The following is a 10,387-nucleotide window of genomic DNA, read 5'->3' as shown; positions in this document are numbered from 1 at the left end:
TGTTCACCTGGTCTAGTAGTATAACTGGTTCTATACAGGTCAGTGTTCACCTGGTCTAGTAGTATAACTGGTTCAGTATAGGTGAGTGTTCACCTGGTCTAGTAGTATAACTGGTTCTGTAGAGGTGAGTGTTCACCTGGTCTAGTAGTATAACTGGTTCTATACAGGTGAGTGTTCACCTGGTCTAGTGGTATAACTGGTTCTACTGAGTTAGAGGAAGCAGACGTACCTACATGAAAATCTAAAACACTCCACTTTACAATTTAATGAAGAAATCGAAGCATATATACTTGCCAGTTGATTCAGTTCACCGAATAGATGCACAACGACTTTACATTCCACGTGGCAACTTGTATTGCAACTTGCAGGTTTGTTAATACATGAATGACTGAGGAAACAGAATATAGAACCTAGTAAAATCTCTTCATTAGTATTCACATGATGTCTAATGGAAACCTCTTGGTGTTCAGACCTGTAGTGTTCTTCAGATTCCCTTTCCTGACATCTGATGTGGTAGTATTCTACTGTACAATTGTTCTGCCCACCAGCTAACTGGTTGAACATGTTTCCTGGTCCCAGAGGATCCCTCTGTTTGCTGGCATATCAAATCTCTGTCCCAAATGACCCATAGGGCTTTGGTCAAAAGTAGTGCACTATATAGGGAATAGGGACCCATTTGGGATGCGGTCCCTGGTCATAAGTAGTGCACTATATAGGGAATAGAGTCCCATTTGGGATGCGGACCCTGGTCAAAAGTAGTGCACTATATAGGGAATAGGGTCCCATTTGGGACATGCCCTCTGGTCAAAAGTAGTGCACTATAGGGTATAGGGTCCCATTTGGGACATACCCTCTGGTCAAAAGTAGTGCACTATATAGGGAATAGGTTGCTATGTGATACATTTTCTCTGGTGAAGTCAATAGTGGAGAATAGTGTATTTTATACAACTTTACTGTGACAACTATTCAAGTCTTTCTAGAAGGATCATGGCCAGTTTATTCAGTATACCAGCAAGCGAAGGGGATGGAAGTTAAAACTAAAGTAGAACGAAGTACTTTCCTAAGAAATGTGTTCTGCTTTTTCTTACACCATCACAACCTTCTGTAATCTGTATGCCTGAATATTCAGAAAGGAATCATTCACTGAGCGAGCAACCCACAATTAAATATGATTATTTTGTTTGTTTTACATTCAGAATAATAAACAGTATAAGAACAAAAACAGCATTAAGTCCAAAACACAGCCAGTTCCAAAATGCTAAAAAACAAAATGGCACAGGTTATAATATAATATTATCTCCAGGGGTTAAACTTAGACGGCAGGGGTTAATGTTTCACAATCACTGGAAGGATCTACAGCAGGGTTGACTATCAGAGATGGAGGGCAAATCAGTTTTCAATTCATGGAGGTGAATCGATAAATATCCATTTTCTTTTCTATGAGGATTTTATAAATAATTACAAGAACATGTTACTGGATTGAGAACTGAATCGATCCCAAGTCACCCTGTGAGCCAAGCAGCTGATCACCTAAATCGGGGGGCCGAGTCCCAAACCACACAATATTCCCTTCACTGTGCACTACGTTTATACAGGGCCCTGGTCAAAACGTAGTGCACTAAACTAGGTAATAGTGTGTAGTGCACTAAATGAGGGAATAGAAGGTCAGTTTTTCTTCATGGAGTCCAGCATGCGGAGGATGTGCAGGAAGAGGTTAACGATGTCCAGGTACAGGTTAATGGAGGCCAGGACGTGCTCCTCAGGGGACAGCTGGTGCATCAGGAGGTGGGTGTCGTAGATGATGAAGCCACAGAACAACAGAGCTCCCGCACCAGCAAACAACAGCTCCACTGTGTCGTTCTGGAAGAAGAGCTGGGGGGGAGGGGAGAAGACGAGGAGGAGAGAGCGGAGACTCAGATTAAACTGTGGATAGATGGATTGACTGACGGATGGATTAAGGATGTCTGAATGGACGGATGATAGATGGATGACTGATTGACGGATAGATTAAGGATGTCTGAATGGACGGATGATAGATGGATTGACTGACGGATAGATTAAGGATGTCTGAATGGAAGGATGATAGATGGATGACTGATTGACGGATAGGTTAAGGAGAAGAGAGAGGAGAATAGGAGGAGGAGGGAGAGGAGACTCAGATTAAACAGTGGATAGATGGATTGATTGACTGACGGATAGATTAAGGATGTCTGAATGGACGGATGATAGATGGATGACTGACTGACAAGGCATTAATGAGGAATGACTACTTATAAGAAAAAGAATGCAAAATTAAGAGATAATGGATGTTGAAAAGAGTGGTAATGACCTACCTCTACTGTAGTAACCACCTCTACTGTAGTAACCACTACCTGAAACCACCTCTACTGTAGTAACCACTGCCTGAAACCACCTCTACTGTAGTAACCACCTCTACTGTAGTAACCACTACCTGAAACCACCTCTACTGTAGTAACCACTGCCTGAAACCACCTCTACTGTAGTAACCACCTCTACTGTAGTAACCACTACCTGAAACCACCTCTACTGTAGTAACCACTGCCTGAAACCACCTCTACTGTAGTAACCACCTCTACTGTAGTAACCACTACCTGAAACCACCTCTACTGTAGTAACCACTGCCTGAAACCACCTCTACTGTAGTAACCACTGCCTGAAACCACCTCTACTGTAGTAACCACCTCTACTGTAGTAACCACTACCTGAAACCACCTCTACTGTAGTAACCACTGCCTGAAACCACCTCTACTGTAGTAACCACCTCTACTGTAGTAACCACTACCTGAAACCACCTCTACTGTAGTAACCACTGCCTGAAACCACCTCTACTGTAGTAACCACTGCCTGAAACCACCTCTACTGTAGTAACCACTGCCTGAAACCACCTCTACTGTAGTAACCACCTCTACTGTAGTAACCACTACCTGAAACCACCTCTACTGTAGTAACCACTGCCTGAAACCACCTCTACTGTAGTAACCACTGCCTGAAACCACCTCTACTGTAGTAACCACTGCCTGAAACCACCTCTACTGTAGTAACCACCTCTACTGTAGTAACCACCACCTGAAACCACCTCTACTGTAGTAACCACCACCTGAAACCACCTCTACTGTAGTATCCACCTCTACTGTAGTAACCACTACCTGAAACCACCTCTACTGTAGTAACCACTACCTGAAACCACCTCTACTGTAGTAACCACTACCTGAAACCACCTCTACTGTAGTAACCACCTCTACTGTAGTAACCACCTCTACTGTAGTAACCACCTCTACTGTAGTAACCACCTCTACTGTAGTAACCACTACCTGAAACCACCTCTACTGTAGTAACCACTACCTGAAGGAAAACTGAATTTTAACAGGTAACAGAAACTGTAAAAAGGACGAAACTCACCTTCATGAAACCAGCGATGATCAGGATCCACAGGCCGGAGAACAGTCTGGAACACAGTGAAGATTCAGATTCTGTTCAACCAGCAGGTACCTAATACACTCTGTCTGTAGTTGACAACCATACAGTTGTGGGTGAAGCTTTATCAAGGAGCGGTGTTAGTGGCTCCTGTGGACGTTGTCATCAAGACAGCACTAACAAACCTGAGACCATACTTAGTGTTTAGAAATAACCTCTAAAAACACATTGGTAATATCTGTAACAGCTATAATAAATAGGTAATATATCTGTAGCAGCTATAATAAATAGGTAATATATCTGTAGCAGCTATAATAAATAGGTAATATATCTGTAACAGCTATAATAAATAGGTAATATATCTGTAACAGCTATAATAAATAGGTAATATATCTGTAACAGCTATAATAAATAGGTAATATATCTGTAGCAGCTATAATAAATAGGTAATATATCTGTAACAGCTATAATAAATAGGTAATATATCTGTAACAGCTATAATAAATAGGTAATATATCTGTAGCAGCTATAATAAATATATTACCTATCTGTAACAGCTATAATAAATAGGTAATATATCTGTAGCAGCTATAATAAATATATTACCTATCTGTAACAGCTATAATAAATAGGTAATATATCTGTAGCAGCTATAATAAATAGGTAATATATCTGTAGCAGTGAGCAGCTAACAGGTAGGTTTGCATCCAAAATGGAGCCCTGACCCTATTCCCTACATAGTGCACTACTGTTGAAAAAGAGGGTGCTATTTTCAGATGAGAGGAGTTTAAGGCCTCTTACCCAGCTCCCAGTTTACTGAAGTCTCTCTTAGACTGGAAGGTGTAGGCAGTCAGCCCAAGGAACACAGCTGCTGTGAGGAAGAAGGCCTGGAGCACGATGGAATACTCATAGAAGGTCACTACAGAGACAACAACACAAACACATGCCTGGTTCACAATGTATAGGAGGGAACAAACAATGAGGACTGCTTCTGAAATTTAAACGTATTTCCTATAAAGGGCACTAATTAGTGCACCCTATTCCCTATAAAGGGCACTAATTAGTGCACCCTATTCCCTACAAAGGGCACTAATTAGTGCACCCTATTCCCTATAAAGGGCACTAATTAGTGCACCCTATTCCCTATAAAGGGCACTAATTAGTGCACCTTATTCCCTATATAGTGAATAGGATGCCATGTCAGATGCAGGCAGGGAGTGAAGCCGGTGGCGTTACTATGGAAACACAGTAGGGGGGAGTCGATATTTCCTGAGGGGAATAATAAACTATGAATAATCATATTACTAATGAGGTCACAGGTGTCTCACAGTAGATTAACTCATTGATTATTTATTGAGACGTGAATATAATTTATATAGAAGCGGTGGATATTTTGAATTAAAAAGAAAAAACGTCTCAAAAGATGAATCAGCATCAAGCAAAAGGGCAGAACTCACCTGCAGTAGCAACAGAGACCGACTCCAACAGAGTCTGAAAGGGCAGAACTCACCTGCGGTAGCAACAGAGACCGACTCCAACAGAGTCTGAAAGGGCAGAACTCACCTGCGGTAGCAACAGAGACCGACTCCAACAGAGTCTGAAAGGGCAGAACTCACCTGCGGTAGCAACAGAGACCGCCTCCAACAGAGTCTGAAAGGGCAGAACTCACCTGCGGTAGCAACAGAGACCGACTCCAACAGAGTCTGAAAGGGCAGAACTCACCTGCGGTAGCAACAGAGACCGACTCCAACAGAGTCTGAAAGGGCAGAACTCACCTGCGGTAGCAACAGAGACCGACTCCAACAGAGTCTGAAAGGGCAGAACTCACCTGCGGTAGCAACAGAGACCGACTCCAACAGAGTCTGAAAGGGCAGAACTCACCTGCGGTAGCAACAGAGACCGACTCCAACAGAGTCTGAAAGGGCAGAACTCACCTGCGGTAGCAACAGAGACCGACTCCAACAGAGTCTGAAAGGGCAGAACTCACCTGCAGTAGCAACAGAGACCGACTCCAACAGAGTCTGAAAGGGCAGAACTCACCTGCGGTAGCAACAGAGACCGGCTCCAACAGAGTCTGAAAGGGCAGAACTCACCTGCAGTAGCAACAGAGACCGACTCCAACAGAGTCTGAAAGGGCAGAACTCACCTGCGGTAGCAACAGAGACCGACTCCAACAGAGTCTGAAAGGGCAGAACTCACCTGCGGTAGCAACAGAGACCGACTCCAACAGAGTCTGAAAGGGCAGAACTCACCTGCGGTAGCAACAGAGACCGACTCCAACAGAGTCTGAAAGGGCAGAACTCACCTGCGGTAGCAACAGAGACCGACTCCAACAGAGTCTGAAAGGGCAGAACTCACCTGCAGTAGCAACAGAGACCGACTCCAACAGAGTCTGAAAGGGCAGAACTCACCTGCGGTAGCAACAGAGACCGACTCCAACAGAGTCTGAAAGGGCAGAACTCACCTGCGGTAGCAACAGAGACCGACTCCAACAGAGTCTGAAAGGGCAGAACTCACCTGCGGTAGCAACAGAGACCGACTCCAACAGAGTCTGAAAGGGCAGAACTCACCTGCGGTAGCAACAGAGACCGACTCCAACAGAGTCTGAAAGGGCAGAACTCACCTGCGGTAGCAACAGAGACCGCCTCCAACAGAGTCTGAAAGGGCAGAACTCACCTGCAGTAGCAACAGAGACCGACTCCAACAGAGTCTGAAAGGGCAGAACTCACCTGCAGTAGCAACAGAGACAGACTCCAACAGAGTCTGAAAGGGCAGAACTCACCTGCAGTAGCAACAGAGACAGACTCCAACAGAGTCTGAAAGGGCAGAACTCACCTGCAGTAGCAACAGAGACCGACTCCAACAGAGTCTGAAAGGGCAGAACTCACCTGCAGTACCAACAGAGTCTGAAAGGGCAGAACTCACCTGCGGTAGCAACAGAGACCGACTCCAACAGAGTCTGAAAGGGCAGAACTCACCTGCGGTAGCAACAGAGACCGACTCCAACAGAGTCTGAAAGGGCAGAACTCACCTGCAGTAGCAACAGAGACCGACTCCAACAGAGTCTGAAAGGGCAGAACTCACCTGCGGTAGCAACAGAGACCGACTCCAACAGAGTCTGAAAGGGCAGAACTCACCTGCGGTAGCAACAGAGACCGACTCCAACAGAGTCTGAAAGGGCAGAACTCACCTGCAGTAGCAACAGAGACCGACTCCAACAGAGTCTGAAAGGGCAGAACTCACCTGCGGTAGCAACAGAGACCGACTCCAACAGAGTCTGAAAGGGCAGAACTCACCTGCGGTAGCAACAGAGACCGACTCCAACAGAGTCTGAAAGGGCAGAACTCACCTGCGGTAGCAACAGAGACCGACTCCAACAGAGTCTGAAAGGGCAGAACTCACCTGCGGTAGCAACAGAGACCGACTCCAACAGAGTCTGAAAGGGCAGAACTCACCTGCGGTAGCAACAGAGACCGCCTCCAACAGAGTCTGAAAGGGCAGAACTCACCTGCAGTAGCAACAGAGACCGACTCCAACAGAGTCTGAAAGGGCAGAACTCACCTGCAGTAGCAACAGAGACAGACTCCAACAGAGTCTGAAAGGGCAGAACTCACCTGCAGTAGCAACAGAGACCGACTCCAACAGAGTCTGAAAGGGCAGAACTCACCTGCAGTACCAACAGAGTCTGAAAGGGCAGAACTCACCTGCGGTAGCAACAGAGACCGACTCCAACAGAGTCTGAAAGGGCAGAACTCACCTGCGGTAGCAACAGAGACCGACTCCAACAGAGTCTGAAAGGGCAGAACTCACCTGCAGTAGCAACAGAGACCGACTCCAACAGAGTCTGAAAGGGCAGAACTCACCTGCGGTAGCAACAGAGACCGACTCCAACAGAGTCTGAAAGGGCAGAACTCACCTGCGGTAGCAACAGAGACCGACTCCAACAGAGTCTGAAAGGGCAGAACTCACCTGCGGTAGCAACAGAGACCGACTCCAACAGAGTCTGAAAGAGAGAAAGAAAACAATGTTAGCTTAAACAAACTCATTACATTGTGCACTACTTTTAACCAGGGCCACTATTCCCTATATAGTGCACTACTTTCGACCAGAACCCTATGGGCCCTGGTCAAAAGTAGTGCACTATATAGGGAATAGGGTGCCATTTGGGACACATTCTGTGCAAACCAGAACTTACGAATGCGGCAAGCAGGTACAGGTTAATGGGGTGTTGATGTCTGTAGAAGGCCAGGGCAATGATCAACACCAGGGAGCCAATGGCTGACACCAACACAACCGCTGGACTGGAGGGGGTACAGAACCAATGAGAGAGTCAGAACCAAGCCAACCAGGAAGCGTGTTGGGACAGATTATACTATTGCACATCTGGTTGGACTCTTGTCCCTTGCATACTCCATTGAAAGTCCCATGAGGAGTTGACAACACGGCAGAAACAGACTGACACCCAGGCTGGAGAGATTAGTATAATAGTCATTTGATGTCATCGGGTAGCCAAAATACAAGTCTCCTTACAGTATATAAATACATGCACAATGCTGGTGTATAGGGCTATTTGGGGGGTGGAGGATTGGCGTACATTCACCCCCCCCCCCCAATAATAATTAATGTACGCCTATTTTAACTTTTTTGGGGGGCGTTATTTATTTTCTTTTTGTGATGGTCTTCATCCATTACCATTACAGCCTTACTGGAGGACGCATTCATCTATCTGAATGTACTAATATCTATCATACCAATATCATTACCGTTACATCCCTAGTGGAGTACGCATTCAACTATCTGAATGTACTAATATCTATCATAACAATATCATTACCCAGGTGGGTATCATTTACTAATATCTATCATAACAATATCATTACCCACGTGGGTATCATTTACTAATATCATACCAATATCATTACCTACCCAGGTGGGTATCATTTACTAATATCTATCATACCAATATCATTACCCATGTAATAATTTGTGTTATGTTCCAACAGGAATCTGATCCAAAAACTTTGTAAAGTACAAGGATGCCAAACAAACAACGCATAAAAAGTATCATGATCAATTCCCCTAGCTAACTAGTTGCCGAATAGGCATCAACTCACCACGCAGCTTATTCTTCATGTTTGTCCGTAGGCTACCAGAGAGAGGACAGATATTTTTTCGGAATAAACGTGGCGAGTGAAAAACTTAATGAAATAGCCCACCCTCTCTACCCGGTATCTTATTCTGCCGCTATACAACTGTCTATGCGTTGTTTGTTGGCAGCCTTGTTATTTACGATTTTTATGGGGAACAGATTCCTGTTGGAACGTTCCACAAATTAAACCCACCCTCATTACCCTTCTACCACAGTGTTTCCCAGATATGCCCATTGAATTACGCAGGCCTACTAATAGTTCACAATTTACCTTGAATGGACAAAGTCCTTGATAGTGTCACAGTACATGAAGAGAGCAGAGGTAGCCGTGGTCAGGATGATCTGAAGAGAAAGGATGGTGTATACCTTGCGCAGGAAATCTTTTCCGGGGAGAGAGAATAAATAGATAAGACAGCTAAGTAGGCTTATTGAAATCATGATTTATTTTGTTACATTCTATAGCAGTAGATGTATTTGATTCTGTCATTTAGTTAGTTGCCACCACGATAAATGTCACATCGTTTATTTCATTTGGCAAGGCATGATCTAGACATATTGAAAATATTGCTAGTTAGCTTGCGTGTTAGCAACCATCATCAGCTAGGCTAGCTAGGTAAATAGACTACAACGGGTCTTCTCTTACCCATCCGGATTTGCACACTCGCTGTCGCAACATTTGTTCCATAGTTGAAATCATCTTCAATAGAAGACCTAGGGTATTTTTCAGGTGTAGTCATCTTGATCCAGCTTTAATTCAGACTAAAATACTGTCTTGATGTTTTCTGTTTTGGGGCCCTTGCACAGCTGTTCCGGTTGACGTGCGTAAGTTCACTCCACTTCCGGCTTGGTTTGTAAACGTTCGTCATGTGACATGGCTCGTGATTTCTGTGAAACCTGCAATAGCGCAACACACCACTAACTGTTGATAAAGGGTCATTTTTTTTCCAGGGAACTATTAAAGCGGTTCAGTAGACAATGCTCAACTTTATGCCAAAATTCAAAACAAAAACCCTAATTAAAAGAGGTATGTGTATGTGTATTATACATTTGGGGTCCCGAGTGGCGCATCAGTCTTAATGCACTGCATCTCAGTGCAAGAGGCGTCACTACAGTCCCTGGTTCGATTCGAGGCTGTATCACATCCCATAGGGCTGCGCACAATTGACCCAGCGTCGTCCGGGTTTGGCCATCATTGTAAATAAGAATTTGTTCTTAACTGACTTGCCTAGTTAAGTAAAAGTTAAATAAATACAAATACAATTAGATCAATGGAGACACAAAATATTGAAATGGCCAAACATCTATTCTATTCTATATTTTTTTATTCTCAAAATGGATGCAAAGGTGAAATAACATGATCAAATCAAATTTCAAATCAAATGTATTTATATAGCCCTTCTTACATCAGCTGATATCTCAAAGTGCTGTACAGAAACCCAGCCTAAAACCCCAAACAGCAAGCAAAGCAGGTGTAGAAGCACCGTGGCTAGGAAAAACTCCCTAAAAAGGCCAAAACCTAGGAAGAAGCCTAGAGAGGAACCAGGCTATGAGGGGTGGCCAGTCCTCTTCTGGCTGTGCTGGGTGGAGATTATAACAGAACATGGCCAAGATGTTCAAATGTTCATAAATGACCAGCATGGTCAAATAATAATATCTCATGACATACATCGAAATTGCTATTAAGGTAACTCACCTGGATTTCAGGTTATTTCCAGACCATAGTCCTCCCCAATAAACTATTTAACCTGTGCGGCTTTCTTTAGCCTAACAACAGAAATCTACCATTTTTGATTGGCTTTTAAA

At 44.3% G+C, this 10,387-nt stretch overlaps 1 protein-coding gene across 2 annotated transcripts; it reads right to left on the bottom strand.

Moving 5' to 3' along the window:
* Positions 1-1,038: 1,038 nt before the first annotated feature.
* On the bottom strand, positions 1,039-10,374 carry LOC109882532 (protein lifeguard 4). 2 transcript variants are annotated; one of them, XM_031821573.1, is made up of 8 exons: positions 10,278-10,374; positions 9,228-9,478; positions 8,856-8,964; positions 7,631-7,736; positions 7,405-7,438; positions 4,237-4,354; positions 3,421-3,466; positions 1,039-1,872 (listed from the first exon to the last, which is right to left on the bottom strand). In XM_031821573.1, exons 2-8 carry the CDS (start codon positions 9,319-9,321, stop codon positions 1,666-1,668), a joined length of 714 nt encoding a protein of 237 aa, XP_031677433.1. In that variant the 5' UTR covers positions 9,322-9,478; positions 10,278-10,374; the 3' UTR covers positions 1,039-1,665. The 2 variants fall into 2 exon arrangements, with proteins under 2 accessions (XP_031677433.1, XP_031677434.1); XM_031821574.1 differs by lacking the exon at positions 7,405-7,438 and adding an exon at positions 7,246-7,279.
* Between the last annotated feature and the right edge of the window lie 13 nt (positions 10,375-10,387).

The sequence above is a fragment of the Oncorhynchus kisutch genome, unplaced genomic scaffold (genome assembly GCF_002021735.2).
Source record: "Oncorhynchus kisutch isolate 150728-3 unplaced genomic scaffold, Okis_V2 scaffold3993, whole genome shotgun sequence".
NCBI classification, from domain to species: domain Eukaryota; kingdom Metazoa; phylum Chordata; class Actinopteri; order Salmoniformes; family Salmonidae; genus Oncorhynchus; species Oncorhynchus kisutch.
This window is presented reverse-complemented; position numbering and strand designations above follow the sequence as displayed.

Coding starts and splice junctions, on each gene's coding strand:
- LOC109882532 (XM_031821573.1), bottom strand. CDS start 9,321: ATGACTACACCTGAAAAATACCCTAGGTCTTCTATTGAAGATGATTTC. Junction 7,737..8,855: donor AAGGACTTTGTCCATTCAAG/GTAAATTGTGAA, acceptor TACCCCCTCCAG/TCCAGCGGTTGTGTTGGTGT. Junction 7,439..7,630: donor TGTACCTGCTTGCCGCATTC/GTAAGTTCTGGT, acceptor TCTCTCTTTCAG/ACTCTGTTGGAGTCGGTCTC.